Below are 21489 nucleotides of genomic sequence, written 5' to 3' on the forward strand. Positions count from 1 at the left end.
ACATACATACGTATACGAGTACAAATTACGCATTAGGTTATTTGCAATATTTATAGCCACTCAGATGTTAAGTGCTTTTACCGCTAAACTTTCCTCAAAAGTTCGAGTATGCAACTGACCTGCAAAAAAACGTACGAAATTGTTTTTATGCGCAGCACCATCAATCAATAAACTGTCAGAAATCAATGAAAATTTTTAAAGAAATTTTGGGTATGCAGTTTTTCAGTTCATTCAATTTTAAAATATTATTGCGCACGTTTGAGCTATGTAAAAAATTTTATTAGTTCTTGACAATTTTTGTTTTTTTGCTGACGCTGTTGCGCATTGTCTTACATATGAAAAACAAAAACAAAAAAAAACTGGCTACAAATTCTGTAATTTTGATAAAAATCTAAAAAAAGTTTTAAAATTTCAGAACAATTTTAAATTTATATTAATTTTTTTTAATTGAATAAAAATTTAAAATTTCATAAAAGTTTCAAATTTCCAATTTTAAAATTTCATAAAAATTCTAAATTTTCAATTTAAAAATTTTTAATTTTAATACAAATCTTTTAATTTATTTAAATTTTCTGCAAAGTTTGTTAAAAATCTGGCGTCACCACGCTCTCTTCCTCAAACGCATTCCATACAGCCACATACACAATTTTCGCTCTGGTTGATCTATTATTGCTTTCTCTTGTACGTTTGTTTGTATTTTTATTTGTATGTTTTGTGATTGCTTGCATGCCGATTCCGCTGCCATTTGTTGCCACTGTTATCGAACACTGAACTTCGATAATGCAGATGTTCAAATGCCAAAAATTAAATATTTGAATGACTAATATTCACCTACAGACAAACCTACTAATTCTAAACCAGTTGATTGGTACTTTGCTGTCCAGCGCAACTGGTCTGTTTCTTTCTTTTTTCAACGTCAGCAACCCAACTGCCGGCCTACAATAACCTAACAAACTACTAAATGTTCATAGTAGACAAAATTCACTTCCATAAAAATGACAAAAATAGGCCAGTCTCCACTCCAAAAGCAACCGAATGTTTTATAAATAAAAAAAAAGAAACAAAAACTTATGGCGCCATATAATATATGAAACTGATATACGAGTCCATAAATATGGCATGTGGCTGGAAATAATCTTAATTACACTCATTACTCAACAAATGCTAATACAGGGTTGCCCCTATTCGACGGACCCGACGGATTTCGATGACTCTTTGGGGCCATTCCAATCGACGAGGCTTGTCCCCAGGCAACAATATTTGCATCAATTGAATCTTATACGGAAATAAATGCAAATCAATGCGGATAATTCGTTGTAAAGTGGTCCGAGCAATGCCCAACTTCTGAGAACGGCGATTTTGGGATGTCCTTGGCGACGCCTTGGTCGGTTTTGATTTGGCCTCTTTGGATTAGAAAGAGCATCACCAGTCGAAAACCTTTCGTGCAAACGTTTAATGGTGTTCTTAGAAGACGGATTTTTCACATTATTTAATTTTGTATACGCGGCCGCCGTAGCCGAATGGGTTGGTGCGTGATTACCATTCGGAATTCACAGAGAGGTCGTTGGTTCGAGTCTCTCTGAAAGCAAAATTAATAAAAACATTTTTCTAATAGCGGTCGCCCCTCGGCAGGCAATGGCAAACCTCCGAGTGTATTTCTGCAATGAAAAAACTGTCCTTAAAAACCATCTGCTGTTCGGAGTCGGCTGAAACTGTAGGTCCCTCCATTTTGTGGAACAACATCAAGACGCACACCACAAATAGAAGGAGGAGCTCGGCCAAACACCTAACAGAAGTGTACGCGCCAATTATTTATTTTTATTTTATACGCACGTTGAGTTTTCACAATTGACTTCTTTTGTTGAATGTAAATTTCAACAATTTGGGAGCGCTCGCGTAGCGTGTACTGTTCGATGGTAAAAATCTACTTAGACTGACGCTTCCAACGCGGTATGTCATTAAGCGATCTGACGTCTCTGTCAAAAGATACAGGGTTGCCTGATGGGTCCGGCGAATATTTGCAACCCTGTATTTATGAAATACGATATCTCCAGGATCTCACTAGAGAGTCAGATTTTTTTTTACGGAGAATCAAAGTACTAAAATTTTGAGCGATGTTGCAATTAATATATTAAAAATATTATCTATAAAATTACTTCACATAAAAATTCTCTATACAGTAGTACATTTTAGCCCTCTACCTCCTGCGGAAATGGAAAGTTTCCCCTTCTCACAACATCTATAATGAAGTTTACTAAAAAGGCAGTCAGACGGTTAAATGTCTTGCAATGCTTTGATTGCATTAAGGCAACGAAGTACTTTGCTCAATGACATATTTGAAATGAAACGGTATCCGCTGAAATGCTCACGAAAATATTATCTCTTTAGTTGACTGTTTCGTAGGCAATCGGCAATCGCAGATATAGAAGTGCAGTAATAAATCTGGATGCACTAGAAGCGTCTATCAGTGGATTGCCCTGCAGGGTAGCTGTCAAAATAAATATTCAACCGCGCTTGCATGCACAAAGTCACATATACATACACACATTTATAAGTATGTATTCTAGACCCACTTCGATATCAGATTACCTTGAGTTCACGTGACATTCTGTCGTCTTCAATGATAAGTGGCACTCTACTTAGAGCACAATATTTATTCTTGTTGTTGGCGTTGAAATGCTTTGTAACTACGAGGTCAGCTTGATAAGCCCTCAATTACGACTCCTTATATATATATAAATTTTTTTAATTAATTTTTTTTTCAATTTGCACAAACTTTGAAACTTCGATTCATTTTAGTTGTGTGGGAGAATGAACTATATTTTAATAAAAACAAAACATTTAAATATATTACAATTAAAATACATTTTTTTTTTATGTTATCCATTTATTGCAATTTGTTTACTAACATTTAAGAATATTTATACCTAAAACTAAGATACCCTACGAGACTTGCATGGAAAGCACGCATTTGCTTTTTTCAGCTATTGTGGGAACTTTGAGATCACAGTAAATTTGGGTGTTTGATTTCGATGTTTCAGTTAGCTGCGGGGTCCCAGAGTTGTATGCCATATGTACACACTGGGTTTGGGATAGCTGAGTACATTGGGAGGTTATATTCGAGGGAAACATGAGAAGTGCGATTTAACATATGGAAGAAGATTCGCTGCATCGTATTAAGAAAAATTTTCAAAAATCCACGCAAAAAAATTAACAACAAAAAATTTGAATATTGTCAAAAGATATAATGACTTAAATATGCGAGCATAATGAATTTTCACTTATTTCTCTGATAGAAATTCCAAGTGGGACCTACTCTCTGGGGAACCATCACTACCTAACCTAACCTGATAGAAATTAAAGATTTTGTACATTTGATAATTCTTCTTAAGAGTAGCCAAACCGCCAAAGCAATTCAAATGTACGCTGTTCCCATTTTTATATCCACAACTGTACCCATGTTTTTCTATAATACTTACTTTCGATAAGTAGTTAAAGTGTCTTTTTTTAAGTTTTTTAAATCTAAACTTCATCCATCTAATCCTTAACTATCTTTGGTTTTTCTTTCTTTACAGTTCGCCATCACGAAACCTCAAGTGAACAGATTTGTCTGGAGACATCAATAGAGAGAGAAGCAGCAGTAAACCACCACAGCACACAGACAAGCAGAAGTGATCAGATTTGTCTTGAAACAACAACAGAGAGAGAGTAGCAGCACCAAGCCAATACAGTCGCAGTCAGTCACAACAGCACACAAATAAGCAGAAGTGCAGCAATTGCTCACAATTTGTCATTGGCTCATATTAATCGACGTCGCCGCCGCCGCCGTCACCACAAGAACAATATTTAACCATTTTTCTTGGCTGTAGAGTAAATCTCACTTATCACAATGTATGCGCCGCAGCGAGTACGTCGGCTTATTTGACATACACCAATTATTCGTGGTGAACTGAGAACAACAACAACAACAAAATATAGGGCGTATTGCCCTCAATCAGTAGTGAAATCGCATGATCTATCGCTACCAAAGTTTTACTCCTTGACACTGAAGAGAGAAGTTGAAATAATTTAGTTTTTTTTTTCTTTGAGAATTTTTTTTTACATTTTTTCTCTAAGTTTTTTGTTTTTTTTGCAAAAAAAGAAGAGCGCTCTATAAACTATAAAAAAACACTAAACGTTGCATAAAACCATTATTGGAGAAATATTTTGTTTTTTGTCAATACGCAGAGCCTAGAAAAATCTACTTGCCGCATGTGGATTCCATCGGTGCTCGTAATTCTGCCAAAGACGTTGTTGAAGTGGACGACGCCGCATTGCAAAAGTGCAACTAAATTCAAAACGAAAATCGTCAAACCTCAACTGCAAGCAGAAACTGTAGTAGTAGCAGCAACAACAACAACAACAATAATAATAATATTTGTAGCAGTCATAGCGCCAATTATTAGCCGTATAGAAACAGAAGAAACCGTAACAGCTGCAGCGTTTAGCTCCGAGCAACATTGTCGCAAATTATTTGTCGAGTCTTCTTTAGTGACATCGTCGTCGTCGTCGTCGTCATCATTGGTGTCCTTGTGCGCACTTGTACTTATTTTTTTTATCGGTCGATTTATTCATCGCTCCCATCATTTCCTCCTCTACGCTGTGACATTAAAGTTAGCGTTCTTAATGAATGACATTCGGTTAAAATCACTTCGCAAGCCAACAAAAATACTAATAACAACAACCGCAGTACTAATCGAACAAATAATAGCATTAACTGAAATTGCAACAACAAAAGCGCTGAAAGCTATTAGAACAGTGTTGATAGGCAGCAAACAAATAAAACAACTACATAACAATAAAAACAACAACAATAACAATAGCAATAATAATAATAATCAATTAACAATATTAGCGATTTTGTCAAAAGCAACAACAACCAAAACATTAGCATCAGCATCAGCAACAAGAACAAAAATCACCACCACACAAATCACCAACAGCAGCGAGGCGACCTCCACTCCAATATTACCATCAATAAATAGCAAAAACAACATCACGGTGGCCGCTCTTGTTGCATTGCGTCTGTTCAATAAGAACTCCTTCTCGTCGAACAATCACCGTACCTACAATAACGGCAGTAAATCGAACAAAGTATTTCTACACTATACACCACGTGATCCGCGTTTAAGAATCGCCAATAGCAATCAAGAAATTTTGATTAATAAACACCATTTCGATAGTGTTAGTGAGTTGAAAATAACTGAAGATTTATGCGCTTATGGTGAGTTAATTGGGGGCTTCTTCTCCACACCAGCGACATTCAAAATTGTTATTGCTAATTTAGTGTACTGTGATTGTAATCAAATTAATTGTTGTTGTAATCATAATAATAATAATAGAAATAACAGTGAAAGTAAAAGTAAAAGTGAAAACGAAATTGAAAACAAATTTATTGTAAGCGATTCGACGCAAAGGCAACTGATTTATGATAAATATTCTTGCAAACTGAAATCGAGGGAGGAAAAGGAAGCACAACTTAGCCAAAGGCAACAATCTTCAATCTCAATAGTGAACTTTGTACGGTAAGTGTACTTTGGTTTTGTAAACTTTTAAGCTCGCTTTCAGGTTCATATTTTATATACAGTTGCGAACACGAAAATAGCAGTACCAAAAAAATATTGGATTTTTTCAAAAGAATTTTAATATCTGAAATGATTAGAAACTTTTTATTATTATTTTGAATTTATTATTTATTATTTTGAGGCTCGTGCTAGGGCAATCTTTCCAAATAGGCAGTATTGGATCGAGGCGAAAATTTGCACCAAAGCTTGCACCTCTGTCTTCACTGACGGTTCCAAGATGGAATCGGGAGTCGGAGCAGGGGTTTTCTCTAATTCAGCCAATTTATCTATCTCTTTTAAACTGCCAAACACTGCTGTGTTTTTAAAGCAGACGCCTTTGCGACCCTGCTAGCTTGCAAAATACTTAGAGAACGCGGGAGCGAGGGAGATATTAACATTTTCTCCGATTGTCAAGCCGCGATCAAGGCTCTGACGACGCCATGGTGCAGAACGAAATTAGTAAACTCCTGTAAGGAGGAGATCAAATCTCTTGGGTGTGCAGTTAACATTTCTCTGATCTGGGTTCCGGGACATAGGAACATAGAGTGAAGAGAAATTGCTGATGAGCTTGGCAAGAAGGGGACTGAATTGGCTTCAGAGATCTCCTACCCGGTCATCGGCATCCCCCTGACAGTTGTTAAAGGGGAACTGTACAAATTATTTCTCAGGAAAGCGCAGAAAAGATGGAGCTACATTTCTTCATGTGCTATTTCGAAAACTATTTGGCCCTAGTACAATATACGAAGGACTCAGAAAGTGCTTTGGACTCCTCGCCATTCAATTTCCAAACTCGTAGCTGTGTTTACCGGTCACTGGACGATCGGCACACACACGGAAATGTTAGAGTTACCATTTAACCCTCATTGCAGGAGCTGTGGGGCCCTTTCAGAGAAGCAGACTGTTGAGCACTTTCTCTGCTAGACGACTAAGGTCACTGAGCTCTCCTTTCTTCGACAGCCTGGGGCAGTGCGCCAACCTAAATCCCATCAGTCTTCTCCATTATATCAACAGCTCTGGCTGGCTGTAGATATCTGCCTGTCTCGTAATGGTATCAAAACGGTGTTTCAGGGCTACTTACCTATTTTGAAATATTAGTTTGGTGAAAAAGATGCCAATTATTTTCTGGATGGATGGCTGTAGTGACCGATATCTCGTAAAGTATCGATCAAACAATTCAAAGAGAAAATTCGGTACATTTTATAGATTTTCTTTGATAAAGGCGAAATGCGGGCCAGGCCAGGCCGTTGAAGATATGAATGGTGTTTATGGTGACGATACTATAACGGCAAAATAAGGGAAATTTTGGTTTCGTCGTTTCCTTTCGGGCATTTTTGATGTTCAAGAAAATGTTGAAAATATTGATAAAATCACAAAAATAATCGAAGTTGATCGGAATCGAATAGCATCTACCAGGAGCTAAAAATCAACCATAAAACAGTTTGAAACCATTTGCACAAAAAGTGTACCCAGAAGTAATGGATTTCCTTATCCCCAAACTAATATTATTCCATTCTTGAACTGAACACATTTTTAAATCGATTCTATAAAGAAAAACTAAACCTTTTATAACAAAACATAGAAATTCAGGCTTAACATTAAAATAGCAGAGGTCGTATAAATAAGGTGTTCTGACAAAGTTTATAAGAAACATTTAAAAAAATTGCAGTTTGCAGATCTTCTTCTTAAATAACGCGTTAACCGCTTACGCGAATTTGGCCGATTTTAACAAAGTGCCCCAGTCGTTTCTTTCTCGTGCTAACCGGCGCCAGTTTGACCACAAAGTGAAGCCAAGTCCTTCTCCACCTAATCTTTCTAAGGCAGAGGAGACCTTCCTCTTCCTCTGCTACCTCCAGCTGATACCGTATTGAATACTTTCAGAGCCGAAGCGTCTGTATCCATTCGGATGTCATGACCCAACCAACGTAGCCACTGGATCTTTATTCGCTGCGCTATGTCTATGTCGTCGTTAAGCTCATACAGCTCATTGTTCCATCGGTCCAAAAATCTTTTCCAGAATCTTCCTCTCCAACAATCACCTGCGTCGGCTCATCGGATATTGTCATCGTCCAAGCACATTCCCATTATGCGCGACAGTCAGGTGGCACTCAAAGTTTTGTCATTCTGTGAGGATAATTCCTTACTGATGCTTGAGTGTATCGAGAAAAAGAATCTACTAGGAACGCACAATCGCATACTGCTAATTTGGGTTCCAGCACACAGAGATATAACTGGGAACGAAATAGCGAACGCATTGGCGAGAGAGATTGCTAGGGCCCGAGCCCTTCCTTGCCACGGGACAACACACCATCAAGGAGAAGCTTAAGAGTGAAGAGCTAAGGCTAAGGGAGTTTTGCTAGCACCAAACTATGGGGCAACGTCAAACGTAATCCTTACTAGGAGGAGTAAGTAAGAGAGGTTTAATAAACTCATAACCCTCCCCAAGGATACACTGCATTCTCACAGGCCATTGTAGACGACGCAGTCATCTGCAAATGATTGAGATTTGGTCTAAGTACTCCTATTGTTTCTGCGACCATTCTCCGGAGACTCAAATGCGCCTTCTCCTAGAATGCAGCGCTATAGCGCGAAGAAGGTTGAGACATCTTGGCCAAGTGCAGCCGGAAGAAAGTCACATGCGCTCAATTCAACCCAGCTCTATCCTAAATAATAAGGGAACTGTGTCTGGATGAGTAGAGGGCACAAAAGACCATACGATTGAAAGGCAAACCTCATAAAATATCTATCTACATATCTAACTAAACAGCGGGTCACCAACAGTCCACCAATTGCTCACATCGCTGCTTCGTAATCTTCAGCCACGCATCTTTAACAATTTCCCAAAATTGTTGGCTGTTATTCGTTTTTTCGGTTTGCCATTGTGTACCGCTCTTGTTAAGTCCGCCCACAGATTTTCTATAGGATTGAGAAGGTGACTGCACTGGTCATTCGATAAACTTAATTTTTTTTGCGCGAAACCAAGCCTTGGCCTTCCAACTTCTGTTTTTAGGATCTTACGCTGGGATATGGCATTTCAGAAACTGAAGTTTCAGAATTTCAGAAACTTCCCAAGGTAAAGGGAAATATTTGGGTCATATTGTTGAGTCAAATATATTCCTTAGATACTTAATTCCATCGTTCAGTAGCTCCTTTGCAATTTGTCAATTATTACTGTCGTAACCTTGAGATTTTTTACTAATTTATTTAAAATTCATTTATTGAAAAACACTTTTCTTATCAAAATTTGGCAATTGCTCCCGGGGTGATGCTCATAAATTTAACGTTCGTGCTAATTTGATAATTAATGTTGCTAGCAACATTTCACAGTAAGCCAAATGCAAGTTGCTGGCGAGATTTTAATTTTTTTCTTTTGCAAACTGGTTCTTTTTCCACGATTTTTTTTTCCTTCAGCTGGTCTAAAGGGTAACACTAATATTCAGAATTTATTGTTTTACCAGTTTGCAAGTAGTTCACAAACAAAATTGCTTTTGCATCCCAAAAAACTAACATCTTCTTGACCGATAGCCGATTTGTGGGCACGAACTCATTTCGGAGCCAAAGAACCAGATTCACACAACTCTTTAGCGTCTTTTGATTTAGGATCACAGCCTTGAGAAATCCCAATGAGATGCCTAGCGCTTCTACTAAACCTCTCACAGTCACTTGAATTTTTCTACGATTTCTTGTATTTTTTCTACGATTTCTGGAATTGTTGCTGCCTTTGTACGTACACAGTATGTTTAATAAATAACATAACTTTTCAGATGTAGAATAAAACACGTATCGTACTGTGTTTGAAAGTTATTTTTTATTCAAAATAGTCTCCATTTAACTCGATACAACGTTCAGATCGATCAACCAATTTCTGCATAGACTTTTTTATGTCATCTAAGGGGATGTTCTTTAACACCTGTGTCACGGCTGCTTGAATGGCTGGAATATCATCATAAAACGCACCTTTCATGGCAGTTTTCAATTTAGGGAACAGAAAATAGTCGCATGGTGATAGATTAGGAGAACGCGGAGGGTGGTCGATGACACAAATATTTTTTTTGCATCAAAAATTCACGAACATTTTTGGTTTTGTGAGGTGGTGCCTTATCATGCAATAAAAACAGTTGTTTCCCCTCTGGATATTCAGGTCTTACACGAACAATTCTTGACCACAAGCGATGTAAAATTTGTAAATAGTATTCTCCATTAATAGTTTGACCTTCTGCAACTAATTCCTTGTGTACAATACCCTTGGAATCGTAGAACGTGATCAACATTGTTTTTATTCTTGACTTCTGAAAACGCAATTTCTTTGCTTTTGGCTCCCTTTTCGTTTTCCATTCTGCAGATTGACACTTAGTTTCAGGGTCATATTTGAAGCACCATGTTTCGTCACCAGTTATGATCGAATCAAAAAAATCTGGATCGTTTTCAGCTGTTGAAATTATGTCTTTACAATGCTCTACACGAGCGATTTTTTGATCTTCATTTAATTGGTGTGGAACAAAGCGTGCACAAACCTTTCTTTCTTTCTTTAGATGAATTTAATTCTTCAGCGAACATTCTTACAGTAAAATTTCCGTCAACAGCAATGATTTCGCGGACTTTTTCCACCAATTCAGCACGATTACTTGCTTCTGGACGACGAAGTCTTTCATCATTATTCAAATCTTCACGACCATTTTTAAATCGTTTAAACCAATTATATACATTTGAACGAGCTAAAGAATCATCACCATAAACTTTTTGCATCAATTCGTACACATACGTCTCACTAAATGTTTTTCCAAGTTTAACACAGAATTTAGTATTTGTTCTTTGCACCATTGTATTTTTACGACACAAACACGAAACATATTGGCAATAAAAGGCGCGTAACTTTTTAACCTGTCAAACGATTTACATGAAGTTGGCTGCGGTTAAAAGCTGGCGCTTGTACCTCAAAGTTTAATAGATAGCTCTACGTTTTCCATGATTTAAATAAAAAGTTATGTTTGTTATTGAACATACTGTGTACTTGACGTAGATCGTCTTCAGAGCTTGGACGACCACGTTTTAATTCAGCAACCTATCTTTCTACTGTATTAATTGATGGCGAAAAGTCCTTAAAGTCTTGCAACATTCGTTCGCAAATTTCCGTTGCTTTTAAACTTTCCAAAAATAAAAATTCAATCACTGCACGATACTTGATTTTTTCCATAGTAGGAAATATTGTGGCACGTCGGTACTAAATGGCTATTAATCAAAGAATGATTGAAATGAAAACTTCACTGACCTTCAAATGAAAAATGTACCAACATAACATAGAAAAATTAGGCTAGCCCTCTCTTATCGAAACGCAAAACTTAGTGAACAACCTATTAGTCTTAAAGCGTTTACATATATCCTTAGTAAGAATTGACTGTACATTTATTTTTAAGAATTATAAAATCAAAAATATGACATGCCTGGTTCTCTCACTGCCCTCAACTTCTGTAATGCGTTAAGGGGGAAGTCTACTGTGAATTTTTCAAAAAATCGATTTTTTTTTTATTAGCTTAAAAAATACTTTGAACCCTCTTAAATAAGGTACAATATGTGTTACAGCTGGCTAAATTTTTCTTCGTTGAAATTTCGACCTTTTCCCGAAGCGCTCCAAAGCGCGTACCTGCTATACTGAAACTTTAAACGCATTTTTCTCGAAACTAAGTTTTTGTATACGGTGTACACGATATCTCGAGTTCTGATAAATGAATCAGCTTAAAAATTTAATTATATATTCTCTGTAATAGTGTCTCTCGTCTGACATAGGATTTTTTTGATATCGTTATTTGTTAAATTGTTATAAACAATAGTAACATCAATTTTGGGCAAAAAAAAAGAAAAAAATTTCAAGAATTTTTTTTTCAACGCCAAAATTTTTTATCGACATAATCCTACGTCAGACGAGAGTCAATACTATGTATATGATAACAATATTTTGTTTTTTTGTTTTAGATCACCGAAACGTAAGATTTCATGTACACCGTTTAGGCACCTAAGAAAAGCGGACCTGCGCTTGCAGAAGTGCCACAGCGGCCATTTTGAATATTTTGACTTAAAATTTTTTTTTCAAAAACTTAAATATATAATAAAGATAAAAGTTTAAATAGATTTTATGTACGAGCAATATTTTGTTAGAAATAAAATCCGGAAAATAAGCCTGTTTTTTCCCTTGTCACAGTAGACTTCCCCCTTAAGTTGCGTAAATTGTGTCTGAATTTACTCCTTGTCGTGCCGTTTAGCTCGATGAAACTCGGGCCCAAGTGTTACGCATCAACGCGTGGTAAACAGATCAGACTGATGCGCGAGATGTAACAGCACTTATGAGACTCGTGACTAACTCTGGTGGCATACAGATAGAAATTAACATTCAATTACGACCCAGGCTCGTGATATTTACGTTTGGCCCGATAATCTGTTCACGATCCAATATTCATGTTTGGGCCAACATTTTCATCACAGTCAAACTCGTTAAGGCACGGCAACGGATTAATTGAACTCAATTTCTAACCCTAGTTTTGCTAATCTGCACGAAAATCTGCGATTTCGAAAACGCGCCGATTTTGTCATTTTTCCACCCTGCATATAAAATATAATGCACTAATATCTCATGAAATACCCTTAATGTCGAGTATATTCTAACTTTGTATGACTGGGCACAATACGGATTGCCAAAAGAATGTTTCTATTTTCGGTAACAAGAAATGCCTGTAGACATGCATAAACATAAACTGTTAAGTGTGCATTTCAATGGCATTTTTCTTTCGTCACACTCGCTTTAAATGACATCCCATAATTATTTTGAAAACAAACAAAAAGAACTAAGTGAACAACCAACGTCAAACGACATCCCATAAACAACAACTTTTGCCTTGCGAATAGTTGCTTTTTCGACCTCCCCATAGAGAAGTTTCGTGATTTCCTTACTGATTTGTTTATGTTTATGTTCATTTTTCTATTTTCATACATTTTCTATTTTTTTTTTTTTTTTTTTCGTTTTCGTTAGTAATGCTTTCTTCTTTATTTGTGTTTGTTATATGGGACTATTTTTGTAGTATATTTAGGGACTATTTGTTTACCTCTTTTCGACCACTGCCACTCAATAATAAAATTCAAGTGTGCGTATTCGTTGACTTTTTACGAGGGTTGCTTGAAAAGTTCGAGCAAAGTCAGAGAGATTATGTTTAGTTCGTAGCATCTCTTGAAAGAACACACACCAAGTTTCAGCCAGATCGGTATATTACTTTGTGTTTGGCATTCGCTTGAATCGAGGTTGAAGTCGAGTGATTTTTAAGAAATGCACGAAAAAGAAATTAGTTTGTGGAATTTCACGCCTCAGCAGTTGTGGTCGCAAAAGTAATGGAAATACGTTTTCAACTCGTTTCAAATCTCCCCCATTTTCTTCAGACTTGGCTTCCTCAGGTCACTCGGACTACTACTTGCCAACCCAAATTGAAGGAAGAGCTAGCTGGAAAACTACTTTATTCAAGCGAGGAGGTGATTACAGAAACGAATGGCTATTTTTTCAGACTTGGACAAAAATCTATTATTCGGAAGTGTTGAACAAACTAGAACAGCATTGGACGAAGTGTATAAACCTTAAAGGAGACAAAGATGATGACTAGGTTTGCTATTTAGCTGTGGTGAAAAAGAAAATTTGAGTGGAACTTTGGCTGCCACGACATTTGGGGGCTTGGCAGTCGATTTCATGCTCGATCATTTCACGTGCAGTGTGTAATTAGTCATTGTGCAGACGGCAGCCAAGTGTCATTGGTTGATTTTTTTCGTATATCACTAACACAAGGTCAGTTTTTTTTTACACACACCTCAAGTGACGGCAGCTCATCAGCTGGTTCTGTGAAATTCGCTCAGAAGCGAATAACGGTCTGTTATAGAGCTTACTTTTGAAATCTTGAAGGAGGTAGGTAGGTAGGTGAAATGGTTAAGTGCCAATCTGGCACTCCTCAAGTAGCACTAAAGCGCTGTTTTGATGCCTTTACAAGACCTCCAACGGGCAGATATCTACCTCCAACCAGATGATGCAATGGAGAAGATTGATGGGATTTAGGTTGGCGCACTGCCCCAAGCTGTCGAAGAAAGGAGCACCCAGTGACCTTAATCGTCTACCTGCCAAACCCAGACATTTACAGAGAAAGTGCTCAACAATCTTCTTCTCTGAAAGGTACCCACAGCTTCTGCAATGAGGATTAAATGGTAACCCTAGCTTTTTTGCATGTGTGCTGATCGTCCAAAGTAAACGCAGGCACGAGTTTGGAAATTGAATGACGAGGAGTCCAAAGTGAGTCCTTCGCATATTATACTGGAGCCAAAGGGTTTTCGAAATAGCACATGAAGAAATGGAGTTCCATCTTTTCTGCATTTTCCTGAGAAATAATATAATTTGTAGAGTTCCTCTTTAACAACTGTCAGGGAGATGCCGATGACCGGGTAGGAGGGCTCTGAGGCCAATTCAGTCCCCTTCTTGGCAAGCTCATCGGCAATTTCATTTCACTCTATGTTCCTATGTCCTGAAACCCAGATCAGAGAAATGTTACCTGCTCATCCAAGAGACTTGATCTCCTCCTTACAGGAGTTTTCTAGTTTCATTCTGCACCATGGCGTCATCAGAGCCTTGATCGCGCTTTGACAATCGGAGAAAATGTTAATATCTCCCACGCTCGCTAGGAAGGAGATAGATAAATTGGCTGATTTAGAGAAAACCCCTGCTCCGACTCCCGATTCCATCTTGGAACCGTCAATGAAGACAGAGGTGCAAGCTTCGGTGCAGATTTTCCCCTCAATCCAATCCTGCCTATTTGGAAAGACTGCCCTAGCACGACTCTCAAATTCTGGTTTGCGGATAGAGAGATCTGTTCGAAGTTCGGTATTAACTGCCTGAAAATGCTACCATGACCCTTGATAGATTGCCTCCAGAGACCAACCTCCTGTATCTTCAAGGAGACTATATCGAAAAATAAAAAAAGATTTGCCCCAAACAATTAAGTAATTGTTATTTTTGCACGAACTTTTTAAACGACCCTCGTGTACAGCCCAGAGGCCTAGGAAAGCCGAGTGCAATGATCGTTTGACGTTAATTCGCTGCAATTCAATGGCTCTCTCTGAGTATTGACATTTATTTACGTTGATAAATATACATATGTGTGTATGTGTGTGTGTATGTATGTATGTATGTATGTACGTATGTATGTATGTACGCACAGTATTTTGTGCTTAATTGCATCAACAATTTATTGCACACTCAAGATAATTGCGCCAAATTTTTATTGCTTGCGAATATTTGTATGCTTAGCTTAGTTGCTTTATTTCAATTGATTCAATTCTTTGTTTGGGTTTTTTAAAAACGAGAGTTGTGACATCGGGGACCATTCGCTCTGGGAACGAGTTTTCAGTGGACCTGTGATGAAGAACAACTTTAAATATAAAAAATATTTAATAGTAGCCCCCTCCGCGTTTCGATGGTTGGTTATCATAAAATGGATAGTCAAAGTAGTTCGTTCTAAAATATTACAAAGCGAGATTGGAACTGAGTGAATATAACCCCACCTCCGCATTGGAGAATTTGTGTTTCTTCACAAATTATTATTTTTTTTTTTTTGTTTTAATCAAACTTATACAATGTGAATAACTCTTATATAAACTGAAGTTGTCATGCAGCGCTACCATCAGAGACTATCCGACAAGTATCAAGGGATTTAAATCCTTCTGAGTAGGTCGGCATCTTTACATTGTTCTTATGTTTTCTTCATATGGGTTCATAAGACGTGATATTGGGTTAGCTCTACCGAAATTCTGTTGCCTTCTGGCATCGAGCCCTTGAGAGAAAGGAATTAGATGAAAAACGCGACACAGATCTTTTCGGCCCCTTTCTAGAAGATGCGCATATGTGAGTATGGTGTGAGCAATTCGGAGCCGTATGAAATGTGTGAGCCTGTTTGTTCGTATGGGGGAAGGACAGTGAGGTTTGGTTCGGGTTGGGCTGATTCTAGAGTAATGATGGTAGTTGTAATCTATCTAATCAAGGGCCAATTTGGTGCGTCTTTATTGGTTAAATAGACGATATATGACGTTTTTGATGAAGAGGTTGGATGTAATTGTGGGGATAAAAGTGGTGTCTTTGGCCATTTGGCCCGCGTGGGTATTACCGTCCGTGCCAGTGTGGCTTGTTACCCATATGCAGCTGATGATGTTGTTGGTGTTATTGCAATTATTGATGACTTGAAACCAGGATTGGCTATAGGCACAAATGATGTACAAGGTGAAGTACAAAATAAACCAGAGTGAACTAAAATGGAAACGACAGGAGCTTTGTTCTGATAAATTCGAGTTTATTTATTACAAATAGTCTCCTCTGGCCTCGATACACTGTTTTGCGCGATCTAAAAGCTTTTCGAAAGAGTGTTTCCGGTCATTGACCGGAATGTCCTTCAGGATATCGGTACAGCCTTTTGGATGGCCTCTACAGTCGCAAAACGTTTTCCTTTCATGACCAAATGCAATTTTTCGAATAGGTAGAAGTCACAGGAAGCCATATCAGGTGAATACGGTGAGTGATTGATGATTAAAATGCGATTTCTGGTCAAAAAGTCAGTCACAAGAATGGATCGATGAGATGGTGCATTGTCATGCAATAAGCGCCAGATTCCTCCTTTGCGGTATTCAGGGCGAATTCGATGAATGCGATGCAACAAACACTTCAAAACGTCAAGATAGAAAATTGCATTGACGGTTTAGCCCGTTGGCACGAACTCCTTGTGGGCAATTCCCTTGGAATCATAAAAATAAATGAGCAGCGACTTGATTTTTGATTTCTCCAAACGCGATTTTTATGGGTAGTGGCTCGTCTGGGGTCTTCCATTCGACATTTTTACTCTTAGTTTCAGGTTCATGTTGGAAACACCACGTTTCATCACCCGTTACAATGTTGTAAAGGAAGTTCTCGTCTTTTCTCGCCTCTTTAATGAGATCTTTCGAATGTTGAATTCTGAGCAATTTTTGGTCCTCAGTTAACTTGTGAGGAATGAAATGTGTACAGGCCTTTCGCAAGCTCAAATGATCAATTAAAATCGATGGGTTGCAGATATTCAACTCCGATTCCGTGATGGAAGATGGTTGATTTCGTTTCATTTTTTATAAATTTACGAACAATTTCGATGGAGTTTTCGGTGATTACTGAGACGATGATTTTGGGCGGCCCGTATGTCCATTGTCATTTATGTCCTCACAAACATCTCTGAAACGTGTAAACCACTCATGAAGTCTGGCACGAGATAGTCAATCATCGCCATAAACTTTTTTCATCCATACAAATGTTGCGGTAAACGTTTTACGGATTTTAAAATCATCTTCCTCTTGGTGGTGATTAAGGATGGCTTGAGCGTATGTTAGACGCGATTGGCGATCAGCAGCTAACAACTGATGCACCGTCTGGACTTTGTACGGAAAAATCTTCAAATCTTGTACCAAAATTCGCTGTAAAGACCGTCAACTGATACCCATTTGCGTGGCACGTCGTCTGGTCGATGTCGACGGCGCTTCCATGACATCCTCGGCTACAGCAGCAATATTCTCTGCAGAACGGCTACTCCGGGGTCTGCCACGCCTGGCAGCATCTCGTGTTGTGCCAGTCTCTTCGAGGCGAACGGCTAAACGTCGCAGTGTTTCACCAGTAGGCGTTGGACGGCGAGGAAATCTGCGACGAAATTCACGTTGTGCCAAAGTCACCGACCGATTATTGGTCAAATAAATAGTCAGCAATATTCCGCGTTCTGGAGCAGTGTAGCGTAACATTGTTTATTAACGTGTATTTCGCATGTGTTTACCACACAAATGTCAAAACAGAACTGACATTAGGGGCCAATCGCAAAATTTATAGCATTTTCTGATAGGAGGATTACTTTAGCGCCACCTGTTACATAAGTAAAAGAAAGTTTACATATCCAATGCAGCTATCACTGTTACCGTAACATTTTCTGTTAAGCCAAGGTTGAGTTAACCAAAGTCTGTTGAGAGTTTACAGAGTTTGAAATCCCAATGGCGCACTTTTTACTTTAACCATCGGGTCCGCATTTTCTCGTAGCGACCCTGCATACATTCATAGTTGCATGTAACAAAAATTTCCTTTACTTGAGTGCAATTGTCGAGGCGAGGTGCCCAATTAAGCGAATTGTACTGTACGTAATTTTTATGTGAGCGAGTTTGTGCGCACTTCTACGTACATTCTTATGTCTATATGTGTATGTTAGTGATTTAATGCTCTCTCGTCTGCGTAGTTTTTCGATAGCCGATAGCTGTTTTGATAATTTTCATTTTCAATTTCTGCTATTCCTCTATTTTTATGAGGTCAAGTTGAAGAAAAACCAAAATATTTTTATTTTCACAAATTTGTGTTTTTTTCGGGTTTTTGCAAACAAATTGTTGTTGCTGTCACCGAAACAGTCTCGCGCAAGAACCGTAATAAGATTGTCGTTTCCTTTGTTCAACGGGCGCTTAAAATAATGGGAAAAATTATTAGAAAGTTATTAAGGCAAACATTTTCAGACAAAAAAAATAACCGAAATTTAAAAATGTAAAAATAAAACGGGGAGCAAACATGGCTTTAATATAATAAATTAAAATTTTATTTTCGTTTAATTTTGTTCTTCTTTATATAGTTAAAAATAGTATAAGTCAAAGAGTTTATTTAGACATAAATTTAAATGTAGTGAATATGAGTGAGTGTATGTGAGTGAAATATTGAAAAGTATTGAAAAGTTTAGAAAAATATTGAATTATGTCATAAGTGAAAAAATTAACTCCAAAGGCTGGCCCTTCACTTTTTGAAGTAAAAAAAACAATAAAAAAATATATATTCGAGTCCAGGAGGCGCAAACTCTTATGTAAACTTGGATAACTGCACATCTACATTTTTTATAAAGAAGAAGCATCGAAAGTCTGTGTGTAATTACAACTCGGACTAAGTCTCCCAACAGCAGCAGATGGCAAACTTCCCAGTACAATCGTAGAGTACTTCGTCGGTAAGTGGTTTAGCTACCAGTGTTTATATTATTTAATGTCACTAGGAAATCTGTCTGAAATATCGCAGCCGCCGTGGGGTTGGCGCGTGACTACTATTCGGAAGCGCATAGGTTCGAATCTCCGTGCATGAAACACCAAAATGAAGAAAAACATTTTTCTAATAGCGATCGCCCCTCGGCAGGCAATGGCAAACCTTTGAGTGTATTTCTGCATAAAAAATATCTACCGTTCGGAGTGGACTTCAAATTGTAGGTCCCTCCACTTGCGAAACAACAACAAGGCGCTCGCCCCAAATAGGAAGAGGAGCTCGGCCAAACACCCAAAAAACCAATAAAGAAGTTTGCTTCTGCTTTCTCTCTTTATGTTTTGCTTTTCAATTATCTTCCGATTTGCTGTTGGTCTTCGGATGCTTGCCTCATACATTGCCAATTTTCACGCAAATTATTTCCCATATCCGCTTAAACCCAATTATGACAGATTTTAAGGCTTTCTCTTTAGTGGTGAAAAAGAAAATTTTGAGCGGAACTTCGGCTGTCACGTCACTTGGCCAGCCGAATTCTGTACGATCATTTCACATATATTCACACACTCGTCCAGTCAGTCCCTGTTCAGATGGCAACGAAGTGTTATTGGTTGAGTTTTTTTTGTATATCACCAACACAATCTCAATTATTTTGTAAGCACAGCCCAAATGACGTCGCCCATCAGCTGATTCTGTCGAATTTGCTCAGAGCCGAATAACGGTCTGTTAAAGAGCTCAATTTTAAAATCCTTTGACCATGGCTTAAAGCGATGCTCTTTTCTTTTGTAAAGCATAGACAAATGAATGTTTCACGATTAGCGTATTCATGAACTTTGCGCTTTGCCAGAGAAGAGAGTCGTGATGACAAAAGCAGTTCAAGGACTTTCTGTAGCATCCATGTGACGTCTGAAAATAGTTTAAATGGAAGTTCACCTCTTCGTGCATTTAACTAAGACGTTTTTTAGATGTTTTTTACGACCAAACGGGCGCAGCGTAAAATGTCGATAGCAACATTTCTTTGTTCTTACCTCAAGTGCCTTTGTTTTTTTATCGGGACAACTTCCGAAGAAATCTGAGTGGATCTTGTGGTGCCAAGGAGCCAAGGTGGTCGCTTCTTAACACATCAGTGCCAAAGACCTCAAGCCTGATTCGAGCGAAGGTGGAGCTGACGACCAGAAAGTGGCCCGCCGCCTCATCCTCCTCTTCACAATATGGACAGAGTACACTGTCTGAGATGCCTAACTTGTCGATGTGCTTCGCCCACAGAAAGTGGCCCGACATCAGTCCAACCAGCTGCCTGCAGTCGTTTCTGCAGTCGGTCGAACATGACAGGTAACATCAGTTTAGTCCAACTGCACCCTCTCTCAGCCTGCCAAGCTCGCTTGTGGGTTGTAGTAACCCATTTGCCAACCGTAGCTTTGATCACTGCTGAAGGGAATGGCAGAACGCGCTCCGGGCCAAAGAAATTGGCCTCAGAGGCCATCCTAGCTAAGGAGTCAGAGGTATCGTTACCCGCGATATCCACGTGTCCCGGGATCCATGTCAGGCTGGATTTACAGGACTCGACTACCCTTGAAATGGTTGGGGGGCTGTCGAAGGCCATGAGCGCGGCTTGTCTCTTGCTGCAGACACATATAAATCTGCCTTTCCATCTACTTTCCACAACCAAGTTCATTGCTTTTTGAACAGCATACTCCTCCGCTTGCAACACAGATGCATGCATTCCAAGAGCGAAGTGTAGTTTTGTTCAGTTTGATTCCACGTAGACACCAGAACCGGAACCATGCTCGGTTCTGGAGCCATCCGTTAATATTTCAAAGCAGTGTTTGCCGGGCTCATTTTCAGAGTTTGCCCACAATTGAGCCTCTGGCAGCACCACACTTTATCTCTTTTCAAGTACGACTCTTGGTGACATGGAGTCAAGGGGCATGGAGAGAATCGTTGGATCGAAGTCCATGCCTTCTCTGTTGTGCAATGTCAGACAGGGTCCGTACCAGTTCCCATTGTATTTCAGTCTGCAGATGGCCTTCAAGGCTTCTTCTTGGATGAAAACATCAAGTGGTGGTAGACCAACCAGCGAATCTAATGCCGGGCCTGAAGTAGTCGGAAGAGCTCCGATGCAACAGATGGCCACAGTGCGTAGTAGTCTCGATAATGTCCCTCTGACTCACGAGAGAGAGTCTACTCATTCCGACCACTAATGCATAGGAGATTATAGGTCTTATCATAGGCGTGTAGGTCTATAGGATCCTGCTAGGAGAAGGACCCCACGTTTTACCAAAGACACCCCTGCACCGCCAGAAAGCTGTCAGTGTTTTGGGTGTCTTTGTTTCAACGTGTGACTTCCAAAGAAGTTTACTATCGAGAACTACTCCAAGATATTAGATTTCTTTGGATAGCTGGATTGTGACTCCTTGTAGCTTAGGCGGAACGAGTCCATCAAGCTTCCTCCTTCTGGTAAAGAGCACAATACCAGTTTTGGTGGGATTTGCCGATAGCTACTTGCTAGTGATTTGAGGGCCTTGTTGCGGTTTTGGACTGTCGAAGGAGACTCCTATGATTTTGGGGTTGTCTACAGTCGGTATTGGTGTTCCGTCGCAGATTGGCTTCCTACGTCCATGTGGTGAAAAGGGTCGCCGTGGATTGAGTGGGCTAAAGCTCGAAATTCCTTGCTGAGAAAAATCGAGAAAGTCTGGCGAGGTTAAAGCTCAATTCGGAGTCCAAGCCATCAATGTAATTTTTCGGACGTCAATATCGAACAATCGTCAGCATAGGAGACCAATGAAACTCGCTCTGGTGGAGGATCTTCGAGATGTA

At 38.9% G+C, this 21489-nt stretch overlaps 1 protein-coding gene and 1 long non-coding RNA gene across 2 annotated transcripts in view; one reads left to right on the plus strand and one right to left on the minus strand.

Annotated features, from left to right (window-relative positions):
• The window catches only part of LOC128865943 (serine/threonine-protein kinase phg2), a 119601-nt gene that overhangs the window by 96445 nt on the left and 1667 nt on the right, over positions 1-21489 (plus strand). The window contains exon 4 of the mRNA XM_054106381.1: positions 3576-5564. Within this exon, the coding sequence (XP_053962356.1) occupies positions 4252-5564 (1313 nt within the window). The 5' untranslated portion in view covers positions 3576-4251. The remainder of the gene's footprint in view (positions 1-3575; positions 5565-21489) is intronic.
• The window catches only part of LOC128865944 (uncharacterized), a 57735-nt gene that overhangs the window by 525 nt on the left and 35721 nt on the right, over positions 1-21489 (minus strand). The window contains exon 2 of the long non-coding RNA XR_008454908.1: positions 11-119. This is a non-coding gene — a long non-coding RNA (uncharacterized LOC128865944). The remainder of the gene's footprint in view (positions 1-10; positions 120-21489) is intronic.

Source organism: Anastrepha ludens, chromosome 6 (assembly GCF_028408465.1).
Source record: "Anastrepha ludens isolate Willacy chromosome 6, idAnaLude1.1, whole genome shotgun sequence".
Classification (NCBI taxonomy): domain Eukaryota; kingdom Metazoa; phylum Arthropoda; class Insecta; order Diptera; family Tephritidae; genus Anastrepha; species Anastrepha ludens.